Here is an 18329-nt window from a genome sequence, read left to right on the forward strand (position 1 = left end):
TGCACAATACATGCCACAATCGTCTGTCCGGAGCCAAATTATCGGTTCAAGTATAAGATACTAGCGTTACTGCATCGACAATTAGACATGCACCCCGTAATGGCAACGAGCCAATTACAAGAGCAGAGGCCCCATGGAATAGCCCAAGCCAAAATTGGACAGAGACCCATACTAGACTACTTACTAGTTGAGGAGGTTCACTTTTCTATGAGAAATTGATGCCAATGACCTCTGTTAGATTTCCTTGGTAAGAATTCTGATTTTATTTCAATGAATTCTAAGTACAATTATAATCTCTATTTATAGGTAGAGATTAGAGAATAACTAGAATTAGTTACAAGTTTAACAGAATCTTGATTAGTTAGTTTTCCTAACTAATTCAACTAATTCTTTATTGTTACAGGTGCCTATAGACACTATTTGATATGCTTGACCATCTTCACAGACTTCTTAAACTGCTTTGACTTGGACTGCTTGACTTGGACTTTGGACTTCTTGACTTGGACTTGAATCATGACCTTGGTCTTCATTGACATTTGACTCGGGTTGACTTATATAAAGGAAATGTCTTTGCCCTAATTTCACTTCATCTGTTTCTCTCAAACCCTAGTTCTTACAGCCCCCCTCAAACGAATGGGGAAGAGAGAGGCGATGAACCATAAGTTTGGATCTCATCTTCTGAAACAGTTCAAAAGCTAAACCCTTTGTAAAGATATCCGCAACTTGATCTTGAGTTGGGATATGATGAACTGCAACTAAACCTTCTGAAACCAGATCCCTCACGTAGTGAAAATCGACCTCAATATGCTTCGTTCTTGCGTGGAATACTGGGTTGGAGGCAAGGTATTTCGCACTGATGTTGTCGCAGTAAAGCTTAAAGGGTTTCTGTAGAGGAAATCGAAGCTCGGCCATCAGGTATGAAATCCATACAACTTCTGTTGCCATTGTTGATAAGGCTTTATATTCTGCCTCTGTAGAGGACTTTGCCACTGTCGCCTGCTTCTTAGAGCTCCAAGATATGATGTTCGTCCCTAAGAAAACACAATAACCAGCTGTAGACTTTCTGGAGTCAGGACATCCTGCCCAGTCAGAGTCTGAATAAGCTGTTATAGTAGTCAGATCACTTGAAGATAGTCGAACTCCAGAGCCCACTGAACCCTTTAAATACCTTAGAATTTTCTTGACCAAAATAAGGTGAGTTGATGTAGGGCTATGCATGAATTGAGCTGTGTAATTCACAGCAAAAGAAATATCTGGTCTGGTTAAGGTCAAATACTGTAAAGCCCCAACCAGACTTCTGTATTCAGTTGGATTGGATAAAATGTCACCATTATGAATAGATACCCTTTGTCCACTAGATACAGGGAGCTTTGATGGCTTAGAATTTAATAAACCAGCTTTCTTGAGAAGTTGGAGTGTATACTTGTTCTGAGTTAACATCATAGAGCTTGATGGTTTATCATAAGTAACTTCTATGCCCAGAAAATATGATAGCAATCCCAAATCTTTCATCTTGAATTGTTTGCTAAGATCAGTAATGAGATTGCTAATATGAGTATTTGAGCTTCCTGTAAGGATTATGTCATCTACATAGAGTAGAAGCACCATAATATCTGAATTACTATGCATCACAAACATTGATTGATCTGATCTGCTCTTCTGGAACCCATACTCATATAAGAAGGTTGCAAATTTATTGAACCAGGCCCTTGGTGCCTGTTTGAGGCCATACAAAGCTTTATGTAAGTGACAAACATGGGTTTCTTTACCTTTTTGAACAAACCCAGGGGGTTGTATCATATATACTGCCTCATCTAAAGTTCCATGTAAGAAAGCATTTGATACATCCAGTTGCTTGATTTGCCAAGTCCTTGAGATAGCAATAGAAAGAACTAATCTGATAGTGTTGGATTTAACAACTGGACTGAAAGTTTCTTCATAGTCCACACCCTCTTGTTGATGGAAACCTTTAGCCACCAATCTGGCTTTGTATCTTTCTATAGTCCCATCACTTTTCTGCTTCAATTTAAATACCCACTTGCAGCCAAGAATGTTCATTTTATCATTTGAGGGTATTAAAGACCATGTCTCATTGTCTTGTAATGCTGAAAACTCTTCATGCATAGCTTTTACCCATTCATGGTGTTTTGAAGCTTCTTTATAACTAGAAGGTTCAGTAGGAAGCTCCAAAATGGATAAGAAAGCAACATCTAATAGGTGAGATGATGAATAGTGGGCAACAAAATCAGATGGAAGTTGCTTTTGCTTCACAATACCATTTCTGCCTCTAGTGACAATACAATCAGTCTGTTGTTGTTGGTCTTGTTGTGTTGAGTTTGCTGGTGTACTAGTAGAACTACTAGGAATGCCCAACTCAGGAGAATATAGACAACTAGATACTGTATTTGTTGGTGGACTAGTGTTTATACTAGATGTGCCCAAGGTAGTTGAGACAGGCTGATTTGTATCCAAAGTAGGCAGAGGTAATAGAATCTGAGAACTAGTATTCTGATCACCACTAGGCATAGAATTATTGATGTGAGCATAGGGAAAGTTGTTCTCATCAAAAGTAACATGCCTAGACATATAAATCCTTTTAGAAACAGGATCATAACACCTATAACCCTTGTGCTCAGCACTATAGCCCAAAAATACACATTGAACACTTTTAGGGCTGAGCTTATCTTTCCTAAGTTCTCCAAGATGAGGATAACAAGCACACCCAAAAATTTTCAATTGGGTGTAATCAGGAGATAGATGAAATAGAGTCTCAAAGGGAGAAAACCCCTTTAAAGTAGGTGTTGGGACTCTATTAATGATGTAAACAGCAGTGTTGAAAGCATCAAACCATAAATTTTTAGGTAAAGAGCAATGAAAGGATAAGGTATTACCTAATTCAGTGATGTGTCTGTGTTTTCTCTCTGCCTTACCATTCTGTTGTGGAGTGTAAGGACAGGAGCATCTGAAAAGAATACCATTTGAATCCAAAAACTCCCTAAAGTCACCTTTCTTTAGCTCAGGTGCCCCATCAGATTGGAAGTATACAATTTTTGACTTGAGTAGATTCTCATTTGTTGCTTTGAAGTGAGTAAAACACTTTATACTGTCTGACCTGAGTTTCATTGGGTATATCCAACTATATTTGCTATAGTCATCTAAGAAAAGTATATAGTATCTTGCTCCATTAGGTGTGCACACAGGGGCTGGTCCCCAAATATCACAATGAACTAGATATAAAGGTGTATGAGTTGTGGATGAAGAATTTTCAAATGGTTGACATTTGCTTTTACCCATTTCACATGATTTGCAGAAAACTTGATTTGTGGTGTTAGAAACAACAATCTTGTTCTCCTTATGTAGTTGTTTAATAACACCATTATGAGAGTGGCCTAGTCTTGCATGCCAAATATCAAAACTAGTAACAACATGTGCCACATGAGCCTGATCAGATTGTAGATTGTGTGAATGAACCTCTATAGGATATAGGTTGTTCTTAACAGGACCTTCTGCTAGTACTTTTTGTGACCAAATATCCTTAATGTTGTAACCCCATGGAGAGAATTCAACAGAACATGAATTTTCTTTTGTAAACTTGGATATGGACAGCAAGTTTCTTTTTAGAGTAGGAACACAAAGTACTTTATTCAGAGTAAAATCATGACTTGAGGTTGATAATTGAGAATTACCAATACTAGAGATAGATAAGAGATTGCCACTACCTACCATGACAGCCTCTGTTCCATTATATGGCTGAATAGACTTGAGATTAGCAGCTGAATGTGTCATATGGCTGCTGGCACCAGTATCAGCTAGCCAAGCTTGATCCTTAATATCTGACTTATGTGATGAAGTGAGAACATAACATTCTTCATTTATAATATCATCCCTTGTATCACTTATGATTTCTGACTCACATTCTGTATCACTTATGACTTCTGACTCACATTCTAGAAATATATCATCTTTATCAGCACAAATTGCAGTATGACATTCATGAAATACATCAGTAGAGTCATCATCCTCATATACATAGTCATATATAATGGCATTATTGCATTCTAGAAGTGATTCATCTTCATATAAGAAGGATTTAGATTCAATAGACTCTTTGGGTGTTTCTGAAACTTGAATCTCTTGCTCACTTTTTGATTCAGTATGATATCCACTATGGGTTTTGTTTTTGATAAACCTAAAATAACAGACCCCAGCAGAGTGACCCCATCTCTTGCAAATGCCACAAGGGACAGTAGAGAAGTCAAAGTCCTCTGCCTTTTGATTCTTGTGCTTGACATTATCAGAATGAGTATACTGTTGTTGGGATGAAGACATATCCCTTTTTGCAGAATTTTGATTTCTATAGTATGAAGGAGATGGCTTGTTAACTTGTCTATGCATTGTTCTCTTAACATAATATGCTTCTTGATCATCTTGTTTTGAAATAAGCCACTGTTCATGTTGTGTGAGTCTAGACTTAAGTTGTATGAAGGATAATAGCTCATTGTTAGCTCTTAGGGCTATGATAAACTGATCATAATCTGAGCTTAGTCCCTGAATAGCAATTCTGACCAAGTCTGAATCACTAATCCTATCATTAACAGAGATAAGAGAATCTGCTAATTGTTTAATCTCTCTGAGATATTCAGAGATTGTAACATTTCCCTTCTTAATTGACTGAAGTTTCTTTCTAAGCTGGTCTTTCTTAGATTCAAGACCTTCATTATGGGTAAGATTGAGACAATCCCAAATTTCTTGAGCAGAATTCAGTCCATATATATCATAATAGACTGATTTGGATAAAGTACTTTTAAGGTATGATTTGACAAAACTTTCTTTACTTCTCCATATTTGATAGTCAGGGTTAACTTGCTCAATCCCATGTATTATTTTTAGTTGTGGTGGGGTTTCAATGGTTCCATTGACAAAACCTAAAAGATCATATGTTACTAACAGTGTTTCAACTTGATCCTTCCACATCATGTAGTTAGAATCATCAAGTTTTTCTGTAATAAAACTAGTAACAGAGGATATAGGAGGAAGGTTACCAAGATTTGCTGAAGCCATGATTTCTTGTGGAAGCGTGCTTGAAGATAAGTCTGAAGAAACAGTAAGTCTTCCTTGAAAACCCTTGAATTTCTTCTTCTTCTTCGAAAATTATCTAAGATCTTTATGAAATGATGATGAATTTTACTGAGTATTGATCATCTTTTGGTTTGTGTTTGATTTTACGAGGTGTTAAATTGATTGCTATTGAATTCAAGTGAAGGAAACCCTAATTTGGATCTAATCTGAGACTGATACCATGTTAGATTTCCTTGGTAAGAATTCTGATTTTATTTCAATGAATTCTAAGTACAATTATAATCTCTATTTATAGGTAGAGATTAGAGAATAACTAGAATTAGTTACAAGTTTAACAGAATCTTGATTAGTTAGTTTTCCTAACTAATTCAACTAATTCTTTATTGTTACAGGTGCCTATAGACACTATTTGATATGCTTGACCATCTTCACAGACTTCTTAAACTGCTTTGACTTGGACTGCTTGACTTGGACTTTGGACTTCTTGACTTGGACTTGAATCATGACCTTGGTCTTCATTGACATTTGACTCGGGTTGACTTATATAAAGGAAATGTCTTTGCCCTAATTTCACTTCATCTGTTTCTCTCAAACCCTAGTTCTTACAACCTCTCTCGCCGATGCCTCTTCACCGGAACTGGTGGAGGTCTCGGAGGAGATGGAGGTGGACCAGAGTCATATTTTGAGAGAGGTATTTGGAGATTCTTCATCAGACGATGAACAAGAAGAAGAAGAAGAAATCCCACTTGACAATATTCTAAAAGAGGTATTTGGGGATTCATCCAACGATGATGATGAAGAAGAAGAAAAGGTGGTGGTATCAGTGAAATACCCATACAAGGAGATAAGAAACCCTAGACATAGATGGGAACAAGTCAAAGAGATCAAGGGTTTATGGTTATGCAAACATTTCCTCTCTCATGATGAACAAGCCTTATTGCTTTCTCAAATAAAAAATGGTAATATGGGTTTTATCTATCTATCGATTTAGATGATTAATTGAATCAAAAGTAAAATTGGTTTGTTTGTTTATTTTGATTAATTGATTGACTGATGAAGTTTCTGAGTATCATTGTTTGCATCTGACTTGACTAATTACTGACTCGTCTGAATCTGATTTATTCGAACTTTGACATGTCTTATGCAAATGCACAACAATTAGTCATTTCCCCAACAACTCAGTAGCCCTGTTGGCTAGTGCGTCTATTCTGCAATGCGGAGGTCCGAGGTTCGATCCCGTGGAAGTGCAAATCCAGGAATATTGAACTTGGGTGTAAATAAAGTAATTTATGTAGGCCTTAGGCCATTTAATTCGTCAGCTATAGGCCATTTAATTTCGTCGGGTTTTAGGCAATTTAATTTCGTCGGGTTCTAGGCCATTTAATTTCGTCGGGTTTTAGGCAATTTAATTTTGTCGGGTTCTAGGCCAGTAGTAATTCGGCAGTTATCGTGCTTATCGTGTATCAATGCCTTTGTAATGAGGTAATGCCCATCATAGTCAATATTAAAAAGAAAACAATTAGTCATTTCAAGTTAATTCTAAATTCTAAGTATGAGGTTCAGTTCAGACTTATTTTATATCTGACTCAAAATAGACTTAAAATATGCTTGAGTCAGCAGTTTAGACGAGTCAGGAAAAAAAAACATTCTGAGTTCGTTCCGTGTCAGAAACCATTTAGACAAGTCATATCTAAATTTGGAAGAAACAAATACCATCTTAGACAATTCATTTTACCAATCTTTTTTCGGTTTTGGTGTTAGTAATCTCTTAAAGTTTTCTTGTATAATATTTGCTTGCGCAGAAGGATGGTTCGGAGAAGCCTCTAAAAATCAGGTACTCTTTCTATACAAATTAGTTTTTCTTTGAGTCAGAATTGAGACCGTTTATTTTTGTCTGACTCGTTTCCTTAGTTGATTTGGGTTGTTTTGGTTTATTTTGTTCAGACAATTCAAACTTTTAGTCGAGTCAGATTCGGATAAGAAAGAAACAGACACCACCTTAGAAGTTAGAAAACCAAACTTGACTTCGGCCAACCTAGTTTTGTTTTATGAAAGTAACACCATAATTATTCTATCATCATGTTTACACTGACTTAGATGCCTGTATTAAGATGATTCAAGAGCTGATTTTTTTCGACAGGGCTTTCTCACCCGATCACTCCATAAAAATCATATCATCCAAGATTCATTGACACCATTAGATATTAATTCAATGTTTAGCCATCTTTTAATCTACTTTATACTAAATAAGCGAGTCTTTGTGATAAAGATTGCTGTTCTGAGGAGCTCATCCTTAAAAAGAGGACTCACCCTGTAATCCTCTCCATATACGCCAATGAGATGGTACAAACAAAGTGCATCCGTTTTATGTCAGTAAGAAGTATGTACTAGTAATATTAAATCATGGGTTTACCATTGCCAATTAGTATTTATCGATGTTGAGGAAGAAAGTTATTCTATTTTACTTGGTATAAGGTTAATAAATGTAGCACGATTCCGAATTTCCGCCCTCGACTAAGATGATTCATTAGAAAACATTGATATGGTCCACTTTACTTGTTGATTTTGTTTCTTGATAGGTGATGAGGTTTGGAGATCTCCCAGAGTGGGCAATCGACCTTTCTGCAAATATTCGTGAAACTATTGGTTCCAGCGAATATACGTCTGAAATTGAGAGTGTGGAAACTTTGGGTCAGGATATCGATGGTCACTGTCCTTTACCATCAAATTTATTGTTTAGATTACCACTCTTTGATCAACTAATCGCAAACATATACCAACCAGGTGAGGTGCGGTAATCTCCTCCTTGATTATGAGATATTTGAAACATTTGACTTACTGTTCTGTGTTTTCAAGTAATTGGTCTAAGGCGCCATATAACCTACTATCTTGTGGTCTCTACTTGGTATTACAAAACGGGTCGTGGCAGCCTGAAAATGGCTCGCCGTGGCAGCCTGAAAATGGCCTAACGTGGCCTGTATAGATAGATAAGCTAAACGGCACATCTCACAATGAACAAAGGATGTTTCTTGTTTCTAGTCGATGCGATCCTTTCTTCCTTCTTTGTTTCCTTTTATTTTAGTTCTCTCAGTTTGGCTTCATAACCCTTTGACTATTTAACTCGACCAGAAGCTCGTTTAGTAAGTTGGTGAACGATATGTAGTAAAGCTTTACTGTATTGTTTATCGAAAGTGATAATCTGGAGCATTCTTTTGTTCTTATAGGGTATCTGTGCTCATGTTGACCTAATGCGATTTGAAGATGGAATTGCCATTATCTCTCTAGAATCTGAATGTGTGATGCACTTCAGCCGAGCAGAAGGAGAAGCTTCTGATAGTGTTGAAACTGCAAAGATTCCTGTTCTTTTGGTACCGGGATCTTTAGTTGTTATGCACGGAGAAGCTCGTTATCTCTGGAAGCATGAGATAAATCGAAAGGCGGGTTTTCAGGTGTTAAATGGGCGAGAAATCTGTCAACAAAGGCGAATATCTATCACATTGAGGAAGCTCTGCCGGACGACGTAAGCATGTATTGTTACCTTGTTAGCGAATATAACGAGGTCATTATCTTGTTTAGGCGAATTTAACATTTTCTAACACCTGCATTACACCATAATCTCTATAATTTTGTTATCCAACACGAATTACTTGACCAAACTTCTTCCCCATTACTAAAAGTACACAAAAAATAGTTCAATAATATCAACATATTAACTCCTGCCATATTCTCATTTTTGTGATTTTCATGGACCTGTGTTTGTCACTATGATCATATTCCCGATTATCCTTTTCTTGTAGTTAACGATTTAGTCTGTTTGAGATGGACTATGATAGGTCTCCTGACCTAGTAAAAAATATCTATAGTTTTTGCTCTTAACCACTGTGATTATTTTCGACAAGAAAACTTAAACTACACCCGATAGCCTCAACTATAATACTTGGCCAAACTAAATTGTTCCTGTTAGACTCAAGAAACCCCTTGATGTGAGGAATTAAATGTGATTACCATGAATCACATTTTATAGTGGTGTTTGGTAAGTGGGAATACAACATGAATCACATTCTCAACAATTCAGAATTGTCTGGACAAAATCAATCTCTCTTAATCTTATTTCTGAGCAAACCAAACAGTAAAGTAGTACCAGTACCGAATCGCTATAGATGGGCTAACATTTTTCAATTTCAGAAAAATATTGTGATTGAGCTGGAAGAACATCAATTAAGATAAGATTCAAAGTATTATAAAGATAATAACAATATTCCATAAAAAAAAAGTAGTAGGTGTGTGACCACCACATATAATTTGAACATGGTTGGCACCTTGTCATTTTCCCAATCTTCACAACTCATATCATGTAAATGACAGCCCTAGAAAATCATCATCTTACTGGCAAATGCCTTTTTAATCCATCAACAATGCATGGGCATGTGATGATATGGGTCACTTCAATAAATAAAAAAAATGGGTGGATATTAAAATAAGATTGCCAATAGAATTGTCTTCTTGATGATAAATCAATCAATGGTCTCAACATCTTGATTGAGTTTTTTTTACAGTATATGATATGATTTGAATCTAAAATTATTTAGGGATTTATGTAGTTGCCATATAGTCAAACTCTTCCCCGAAAACACTATACTTGCACCTATAAAATCAATCTTGATAGTATGTCTGACTTTTAGTTCATTGTGAGACTCCGACTAACTCGTAACGAAATACTACCATTACCTCTAATCATGAAAATAAAAATAAAAATAATCGGAAGTATATATTATTAGGAAGAAAAAATAAAATTGTACAAAAGAATTGTATTACACAATAAAGAATATATTACCACCCCTCACCACCATTATAATCTGCCCTCTTATAAAGTGTATATAATCATATAAAGAAAAATGAAAAGAGTTTCCATACAGATCTAAATTGACTTGAACCACATTTCGAATTCCCTTTCGTATGTCACACTCTCTATGGAGGACGACCTTCGAAATGTTTGAATAGCGAGTTAACTTTCGATTCATACGATTCAGACTATTCAGACAAAAACAAACTAACTCCGGCATCGAGTAATTCGATTACATCCACGTTGATAAGGATTAGCTTGACCACTTCTTTTACAATTGTAGTAAGATGCACCTCTTCTAGAACAAGGTACATTATTCTTCTTAAGCGCAGCATAGCTGATATAATTGTTTGTTGCTAAAATACGCCTGTTGATCTCAGAATCCAAATCGAATTCATTTTCATCAAACCAATTAGAGACTATTGAGTCTTGGGTTGCCGTTGATTTCGTCGTGGGTAGCCAATTTAATTGATGATCCCCATAAGCTTCAACGGTAGACGATGATGATGAGATTAGAAGATTGATGATGATGAAGATTGCACAAATTAGGGTTATACCTGAATTCATCTTGGACATTTCTATGTGGGTTTTGTTTCTTAGGTTGCTCTTTCTTCTTCTTTCCTCTGTGGTGTGGAATTGATGAACTTGGGTTTCTAGTGAGGAAGAAGATTGTGGTTTTATAAAGAGTGTGACACAAAGAAAATGACATTGATATTGGAATTAATAACATAAATGCCACTAGCTGTGAAAAGTCAATCCCCAAGACATTTAAGAGATTAACTAGCGTCCACCCGCCTTTGGTCTAGTGGTTGGTCACCCCTTTTAAGCCCATGAAGTCGTAAGATCGAGCCTCGCTGGAAGCAGTTTGTCAACAGTCAGATCTTTAATAGAAAAAAGATTAAATAGTGTCCTTACAAAGAGACTAACTAGTGTCAAAGCGAACAATAGTCCTTATGCCTAGTATGCACAATCCTATAACACATTAGGAGCACGATAATTTCTACTATATTGTCATTTTGCGAACATTTGTTGTAGAACAATTCTACATTGGTGGTAGGCCAGGTGTGTTATTAACTAGTGTCCTTGGAAAAAGACTAGCTAGTGTCAAAGCGGACAATAGGCCTAGTAATTTTCTGCAATAGTATGCACAATCCTATAACGCGTTAGAAGCATGGTAATTTTTGCTATGATGTGATTTTGAGAAGATTTGTTGTAGAATGATTCCACATTAGTCGTAGGCCAAGTGGGATGCCTTAACACTCCTTTTTAGTGTCACATTTGAGACCTATGCTTTTAACTACTAAAGCAGACAATATTAATAGCGGCTTAGAAACTAATACTAGCAACACGGTCTTACAATAATCCCACGGGCCAAAAAGATAAAAGTTTGTAGGTTTCAAAGCTAACTGAGGCACAAAAACACTTACAAAAGTTGCATTTAAATTTTGCAATAAATCTATAAAATATTCAATACAACTTTATAGAAATATAAGTGAGAATAGAATACTAATTGGATAACGAAATCGTCTCTTGACATCTATGTTGTTAAAAGCGCGCCTTGGCGACGCTAAGTCGACCAAGGCGCAAGGTCGGGAAAGAGCTCGACTCTCCTGGGAAAAGAAGGAGGCGGTCAAAGACAACAAGGAGTTTGTTTCTGGTTTTAAGGTTTAGAAGAAGAAGAAGAAGAAGACTTGACGGCTGGAAAGATGAGAGAAGAAGAAAGGCAACTGGAATTAGGGTTTTAAATCTAATCTAAGGGCTAAGATTAGATCACACATTTAATGGTCCAAGATTATAACATAGACGGTTCAGATTTGGTCCGAAATTCTTAAAGACTAAAAAGTCAGAAATTGTTTAACCAAATATGAATAGTTAGATCATATAATCTAAGGGCCACGCGTTAAATTCTTTTAGGGTTTCTATATCCTTCATCTTCTTCAACCAGCAGCACGATATTTGCCTTTTCTCTTCGTTTTCTTCTTCTACTTCTCTTCTCCATCTTCTACAACAATCTCTTTCTTCTCTGCTTTCAACAACTATGAAACGATCGCAAAGGCGCGCATTGGCGACCAAGGTGCAGGCGAGAGCTTCATCGCCTCGCCTAACCTTGCGCTTCAAACAACATAGCTTGACATTAGCACAGATCTTAATAATTGGAGTTTGAGTGACTCAACAAAATTTCACAAATATTACAAAATTAATAAAATGTTATTAAATTGATAAATGATTAGTTCAAATGAATCAATTGTGGGGGTGTATATTGAGAAGAAGTAGATAAAGAGATGATGAAAAATAAAGTAGTGGTTGGTACACAACACTAGATATGGTTTCCTAACAATTAAGTTGAGAAATGGCAATACCATAATAATGAGCAAAACCAAGGTCATTTAAGTAAGTACTTTACATCTGTTAACAGTTCAAGTTTTTAATATGCTTCCAAACACGTCGTTACTCTTGTTTGTCTTTCTTCAAGAAAAGTTGTTCATTATTAAATAACATCCCAATTATTACTTCTTTATATCCTTTTTCCCAGACAAATGAGAGAGTATTCGCTGTATCATGGGCCCATCAGAAAAGCGCTAGACGTTAGGCCGTCGGTGTTAGCGCGTTTGTAATACAGCTGTTTGTGCCTTACTTTTCCAACCTAATCAAAATACTCATAAAATGAAAGGCCAAAGACATTATATTTCCGCCCCAATTTGAGTTTCAGACGCTACGTATATTATCGATTCTATGTGACCAGAGAGTTAAAGCAGCTACTTCGCCGATTAGAAAAATACCCCCGAGGGTGACGATGAGGTGAGTGGTGAGAAGTTGACGAATAATCACATGCTTCCAGAAGAAAACCAGTCATGTTATTTTTCTGACAAACGTTCAAAACTCCATCTGATAAATCTATTAGAGTTTGCATTTGTTGATATTATTGCCTAGCTTCTTTTCCTTAACTAACAAAAAAAACTCAGAAATGGAAAAGGCATCTTATCTAGAAGGTATTATTATATCCACACAAATATCCCCTTTTATCACCATTTTCGTTTCTATTTCGCGAAGAGTCCATCCAACTACCTTAATATCTAGATAGGTGAAGTGTGTGCCGAGCCAATTAGAAAAACGCTCACGCGCTGGAGTTTGATGTGTGAGAAGCAGAATAAATTGTAGAATTTCTGGAGAGTTCTATCATCGTTTTTTTTCATTTTTCTCGTAGGAACAATCAAAATTTCATGAGATTCGCTCACTTTGTGATTGTTCCATTTGCGAGCAATTAGATCTGCGAAATGCAATCATTTTCTTCCCCCTAACTTTTACCTTTTCTCATCACATGGGAGATCGAATTTCTCTCATTTTCTAAAATAATAATCCATCATATATTGACAAGAACATTTTCATTTTAAATTAGTACAAACAAAAGAAACATCAAAACCTACAAAATTTGTTCTCACAAGATAAAAAATGAATATAACTATCTCCAAAGTGGAAAAAACAATATTCTTTAAGAGTTCTTTAACAATCCTTGTCTTTTCTTCTTTGATTTACCTGAAAACCCCAAGAAATAAAAAATTAGGTCAAAATCAACTTGACATTCAAATAGTAGTACAACTTGTTCATAAGCATTCATAGAGTGATTATTATTACCTTCAATGAAATGAATGACTTCCAAAATCTTATTTTGGTTTAGTGGTTTTGTTATATAAAAATCCATCCCTGCTTCTTTCGCCTTTTCTTCGGGCGAATCATCAGCCGTGAACGCTATAATAGGAATATAAACATTGTATTTTCGTTCTAGTATTCGTATCCGCCTTGTTGCTTCATACCCATCCGTTTTTGTCATCTGCATCATAAGTCAATCTTTCATGAAAGCTTCATAAAAAGAAAAAAAAGTATATATGTGAAAAACTAGTATATCCTGGCCCTCCCAAAGGCATTGACATAGGAACGGGTTTTGTTTTTGGCGAAAGCTCCATGAGCTCTCCCAAAAAACCGTGGTATTTAAAAAGCGTGAGCGTACACCTATAGTCCAGGCCCCGAACACTCTCGTGATCGGTGTGGGACTATCACATTTCGAGCAGGCTAGTAAGACCACTCTAGTGAGTTCAAGCCCGGAACAAATCCAAGAGAGAGAGAGAGACGGACCGAATTTTTTACCTGTCCATCCATGAAAATGTAATCATAAGGAAGAGCTCTAGAAGCTCCTTCTTCTTGTATCATTTCCTCACTTTCTTGTAAAGATTGATAGACTTTATTGACAGCTTCTTCTCCATCCTCACAAACTTCAGTACAGGCACCAAACCTCAACAGAATGCTTTCGGCAATTTTCCGTGACGCGAAGTCATCTTCAACAACCAAAACTTTTTTTCCATTCAAGAGTTTTTCGTTTCCGAAATTACCACTTTCACTTCTAACTTGTTGAAGTAGTGTAGGTGAACTGCATTGTGGTTTAAGCTCCTCTTTAACAGATCTTGATTCATTTAGTCCTTCACTTATAACACCTCCGAATTCGGGTAATAGTCTTAACACTTCAAATAGACAAGACCCATGAAATGGTTTTCTTATACTATGATCACATATAGATAACAATCTATTTCTATAGATAACCATCTCGTTTTTAACTAGAGAAGATGATACTAATTGAACAAACTTGCATCGAAAATTATTAGGTACTTCTCTTTGAAAAGTTGATAATATTGAACAAACCTCTGGTAATCGTTCGAGACTATCATCAACTATTATGAGTATGAAGGGAGATAATGAACTTCTTGAACTTGTTCTTCCCATTCTTGTATTAGACTTATGAGACCCCGAATTGCTCAATTTATCGATATATGAACCGAACTCTGATTTCCCAGAAGAACTTAGACTATAGTTGAGGTAGAAAAACTTGTGTTTGACCTTCTGAAGAGTACGACGAATGTTATCTAAACGATTCAAACTCGAAACTTGTACTCCTAAGCTATGTATGAAGTTCTTGATGATCTTTGTTCTTTCATAATCTTGTAACAAGAGTAGAACTTGTGAACCTCCTAAAATGGGACTTTGGGTCCTGGAGTTTAACCCATAAGGTTGGTTAAAATTACTTGCTATGGTACCTCTATGTGTTTTACTATAGTCTGAGGTGTTCTCGATCGTCGAAACAAAAATGTTGAAGCTAAAACAAGTCCCCTTTTCGCCTATTTCCTTATTTATAATTCTGATATCTCCACCCATTAGACGAACCTAGTTCATAACATAGATAAAAATGTAAGTCAATCGGATAATTCAAATACAAATGAACATATATAAAGAGCTTGCTAATTACGTACCAAAGATTGAACTATACCGAGTCCTAAGCCAGTGCCTCCTTGTTCCATGTCTGTTTCTTTAACTTGAACAAAATTTTCGAAAACAGAATGTTGTTTTTCTTTTGGAATCCCCTTACCCGTATCAATAACCTCGAATACTACTTCCAAAGAATCTTCATCTTGGTTAAGTACATTGTTATACTCTTCTATGTTATTGCTATAAACTAACTGCAACATACTTCTCCATATACTACTATTCTTCGAAGGAAGTATCATCGATGTTTCTTTACTTGGTTTTCTGGCCCAAGCCCGAACAATGATATGCCCGTCCGATGTAAACTTGACAGCATTACTTAACAAGTTATTTAGTATCTGTTTTAGTTTTACCCTGTCACCTTTCACAAGAGAAGATCTAAGAACAGAGCCATCACAAGGGTCTAAGATTACATCTAGTCCTTTCTTCACACCCTTTGGGTAGATAAAGTTCACCGCTTCTTCGATAACATCGGCAAGATTGAAAACATCCTCGTGTAGCTGCATCTTACCCGCTTCAATTTTTGTGGCATCAAGAACAGAATTCAGGAGTTCTGTAACATTTTTTGGTATCCAAATAACCACACAAAATGCAGACAAAATTTGTTAGAACACGACTAGTGTAGGATTTGAGACTAGTCACCCGTGACCAATGGTAAAATATTTCGGGCCTCTCCACTAACAGAGAATTAGTTTTGAGTTGGATTCTCCAAAATTAATATGGTTTGAGAGCTAGGCCGGCACATGATAGGCCCAAAACCGACAGGTGCTACTTTCCAACGAAAGGACATTTGTTAGGCTCAAAGAAAGCCATATGCGAGGGAGAAGTTGAGAATACTACTAACCACATAGGCAAAAGGTACTCTCATGACCAAAACTATAACATTTAAGGCATCTTCATTCACTGCAAATCAATATAGGAAGCTTACCGAGAAGGTCGGCTGAACAAACATTCATCTGCAACAAATAATTATGCATGTCGGTTCCATGAGGTACATCGTTGAGGCATAATTGTACGAGAGCTATGATTGTTGAAATAGCACCACGTATATCGTGGTTAGCATTTGCGAAAGCAAGAGTTTTGTGCATACTCTTCCTTTCTGCTTGTTGTGTTGCTTCCATTTGTCTTATAAGTGTAGAGCAAAGAATCATCTCCCTTCGTGATGTTTTTACTTTCAAGATTACAAAGAATCCTATGCAGATAACCGTAAATATGAACGATAACACCCAGAGCAAAGACGGTAAGTAATTGTACTTATGAATTGTTCTCAGTAGTCCATTTCGAGGGAAAATCAATACAGATACCTACAAAACAAAACAATAAGCAACAAATATCATATATATATGTATGTATATATATATATCATATGTGTACAAAATATTGCAAGTACATACCGACTTAGTGCCGAAAATATCAATGGGAGCACAATAAAACAGATACTTTTCGTCTGCAATCTCTACATCGCTTGCTCTTGATAAGTTATTATTCAGTTGACATGAAATATCAACGGCATTTTCACTAATAAGAACATCATTAACTCTTGTGAACGTAAGTGAAACCCTGTCTTCATTGATTGTCATACTAGCATTGAGAGGCCCGGTATGCGCGAGTAAAAGCCCATTACTTGTAGCTAAGAACAAAGTCTCATCAAAAGTGTTTATAGATTGAATGGCATTTGCAAAACCTTTAACAGATAAACCAAGAGAGACTAAACCTCCATTAGTAGAAGCCACTGAAAGAAACAAAGACTCACCATTCTTGTTCCATCCTTTCCCTATAAGTCCATGCTCTTTAGTACCATTCATTGCCTTCCTAAACCAACTTGAGTTTACGAACGATTTTTCCGAATTCCCACTCTTCATTTCTCCTATTAGCAACCCGGTGTTTTCATCAACTAGTTGGGTGTACCAAGTAGAAATATTAGAAGGTTTTTCGATAAATGAAGTATTCGAAAATGAAGCAAAAGTTTGATTCTTTATGGTGTAATAAGAGAAGAATAAACCATCCGCTTGCATATAAGAAATTTGGGATATAGGAAGCACGGAGAAAACAACGAATAATTCGGGTGCCACCTACAACACAAGTACACAATCATGCCAATGTATGTTATACTAGAGGTTTCACAACGGGTCGTGGAGGCCCAAAAAGGCCCCCCGTTACCCGTTTGAAGGGCCAGAGAAAACGACAAGTAAGACCTATTTATAAACTTAAAATAGATGAAACGTTAAAGAAGTTTAGTTGGCTTACCATTTCCGTTATGTTGGAGAAGGATAATTGTGTTGCATTTGAAGTTGTACGCAAGATTTTTGCCAAGTTTGCGGTCGAAGAATGTAGAGGAAATCCTGCAGACTTTTGAACGTCGGAAAGTATTTTCTTGTGTAAAGAACCGGAGGCAAATTCCATATTGCTTTCAACTTGTCTAACCATAATTTTATATGAAAAAATAGCCGAAATGGGATTTAATACCAATATTCCCTGCAATATAATTTTAATTAGTGGTTGCGAAATTAAAATATTAAAATTTGAAAAATAAAGATATAATAAATTTATGATTTATATAGATTACCAAGGCGATTATGAACCAAAAAATGGGTTGTCTAGCTATTGACGAATCGATCTTCATTGTTAATGCTCTTGTTATTATCTCTATTGGATCTTCTGCACAACAAATATAAATGATAAGAACACACACTGAAATAACTATAAATTAGGAGGCAAAAATGTCTAATGGTCAAAATATTCGACTCAAACGAACGAATTGGCTTATTTTAACGAAAAACAATTGTGATTTTCACCCAATTTTATTTCACTAAAAAAAATATCAGTAGCCTAGTTTATCGTTACCGAAAAACAATTGTGATTTTCATTATAACCAACTTTTTGTTAAATGATCATTAAAAACTTCTAAACTGTGTAGTAAGGAGAGTGAACCACAAATTAAATCTTGTCTTAAGGGCACAATACAAAATTAAGGAAAAACATTTATATTAACACATACCTATAACACCAATTTAAAGTTGTAAACCTTTTCCTCCTTTTTCTTTTCCTTCAATTTGAAAAAAAGATGAAGAGAGAAATACTTTTACCCTATTTGATA

At 36.0% G+C, this 18329-nt stretch overlaps 2 protein-coding genes and 1 long non-coding RNA gene across 5 annotated transcripts; 2 read left to right on the plus strand and 1 right to left on the minus strand.

Annotated features, from left to right (window-relative positions):
• Positions 1-133: 133 nt before the first annotated feature.
• LOC147535938 (2-oxoglutarate (2OG) and Fe(II)-dependent oxygenase superfamily protein) lies at positions 134-8796 on the plus strand. Of its 3 annotated transcripts, none has more exons than XM_086639936.1 (5): positions 134-229; positions 5689-6038; positions 6882-6913; positions 7659-7868; positions 8304-8796. In XM_086639936.1, exons 1-5 carry the CDS (start codon positions 219-221, stop codon positions 8601-8603), a joined length of 903 nt encoding a protein of 300 aa, XP_086496062.1. In that variant the 5' UTR covers positions 134-218; the 3' UTR covers positions 8604-8796. The 3 variants fall into 3 exon arrangements, with proteins under 3 accessions (XP_086496062.1, XP_086496064.1, XP_086496063.1); XM_086639938.1 differs by having other exon boundaries at positions 7659-7863; XM_086639937.1 differs by lacking the exon at positions 134-229 and having other exon boundaries at positions 5738-6038.
• Positions 4758-5686, plus strand: LOC147535939 (uncharacterized). Its single transcript, XR_015225113.1, has 3 exons — positions 4758-5104; positions 5230-5315; positions 5472-5686. It is a non-coding gene; the product is annotated as an uncharacterized LOC147535939 (long non-coding RNA).
• Positions 8797-13246: 4450 nt separating the features above from the next.
• Positions 13247-17701, minus strand: LOC147535940 (histidine kinase CKI1-like). The gene is made up of 7 exons (XM_086643354.1): positions 17480-17701; positions 16627-17304; positions 16161-16536; positions 15220-15785; positions 14066-15133; positions 13556-13751; positions 13247-13456 (listed from the first exon to the last, which is right to left on the minus strand). Exons 1-7 carry the CDS (start codon positions 17657-17659, stop codon positions 13413-13415), a joined length of 3108 nt encoding a protein of 1035 aa, XP_086499480.1. The 5' UTR covers positions 17660-17701; the 3' UTR covers positions 13247-13412.
• Positions 17702-18329: the final 628 nt, after the last annotated feature.

This window comes from Eschscholzia californica, unplaced genomic scaffold (genome assembly GCF_041429995.1).
Source record: "Eschscholzia californica isolate CP2 unplaced genomic scaffold, dmEscCali1.0.p SCAF_5, whole genome shotgun sequence".
Lineage (NCBI taxonomy): Eukaryota > Viridiplantae > Streptophyta > Magnoliopsida > Ranunculales > Papaveraceae > Eschscholzia > Eschscholzia californica.

Coding starts and splice junctions, on each gene's coding strand:
- LOC147535938 (XM_086639936.1), top strand. Junction 6,039..6,881: donor GCTTTCTCAAATAAAAAATG/GTAATATGGGTT, acceptor TTGCTTGCGCAG/AAGGATGGTTCGGAGAAGCC. Junction 6,914..7,658: donor GAGAAGCCTCTAAAAATCAG/GTACTCTTTCTA, acceptor GTTTCTTGATAG/GTGATGAGGTTTGGAGATCT.
- LOC147535940 (XM_086643354.1), bottom strand. CDS start 17,659: ATGGTTAGACAAGTTGAAAGCAATATGGAATTTGCCTCCGGTTCTTTA. Junction 17,305..17,479: donor TCTCCAACATAACGGAAATG/GTAAGCCAACTA, acceptor CTTGTGTTGTAG/GTGGCACCCGAATTATTCGT. Junction 15,134..15,219: donor TCGGTATAGTTCAATCTTTG/GTACGTAATTAG, acceptor GTTATGAACTAG/GTTCGTCTAATGGGTGGAGA.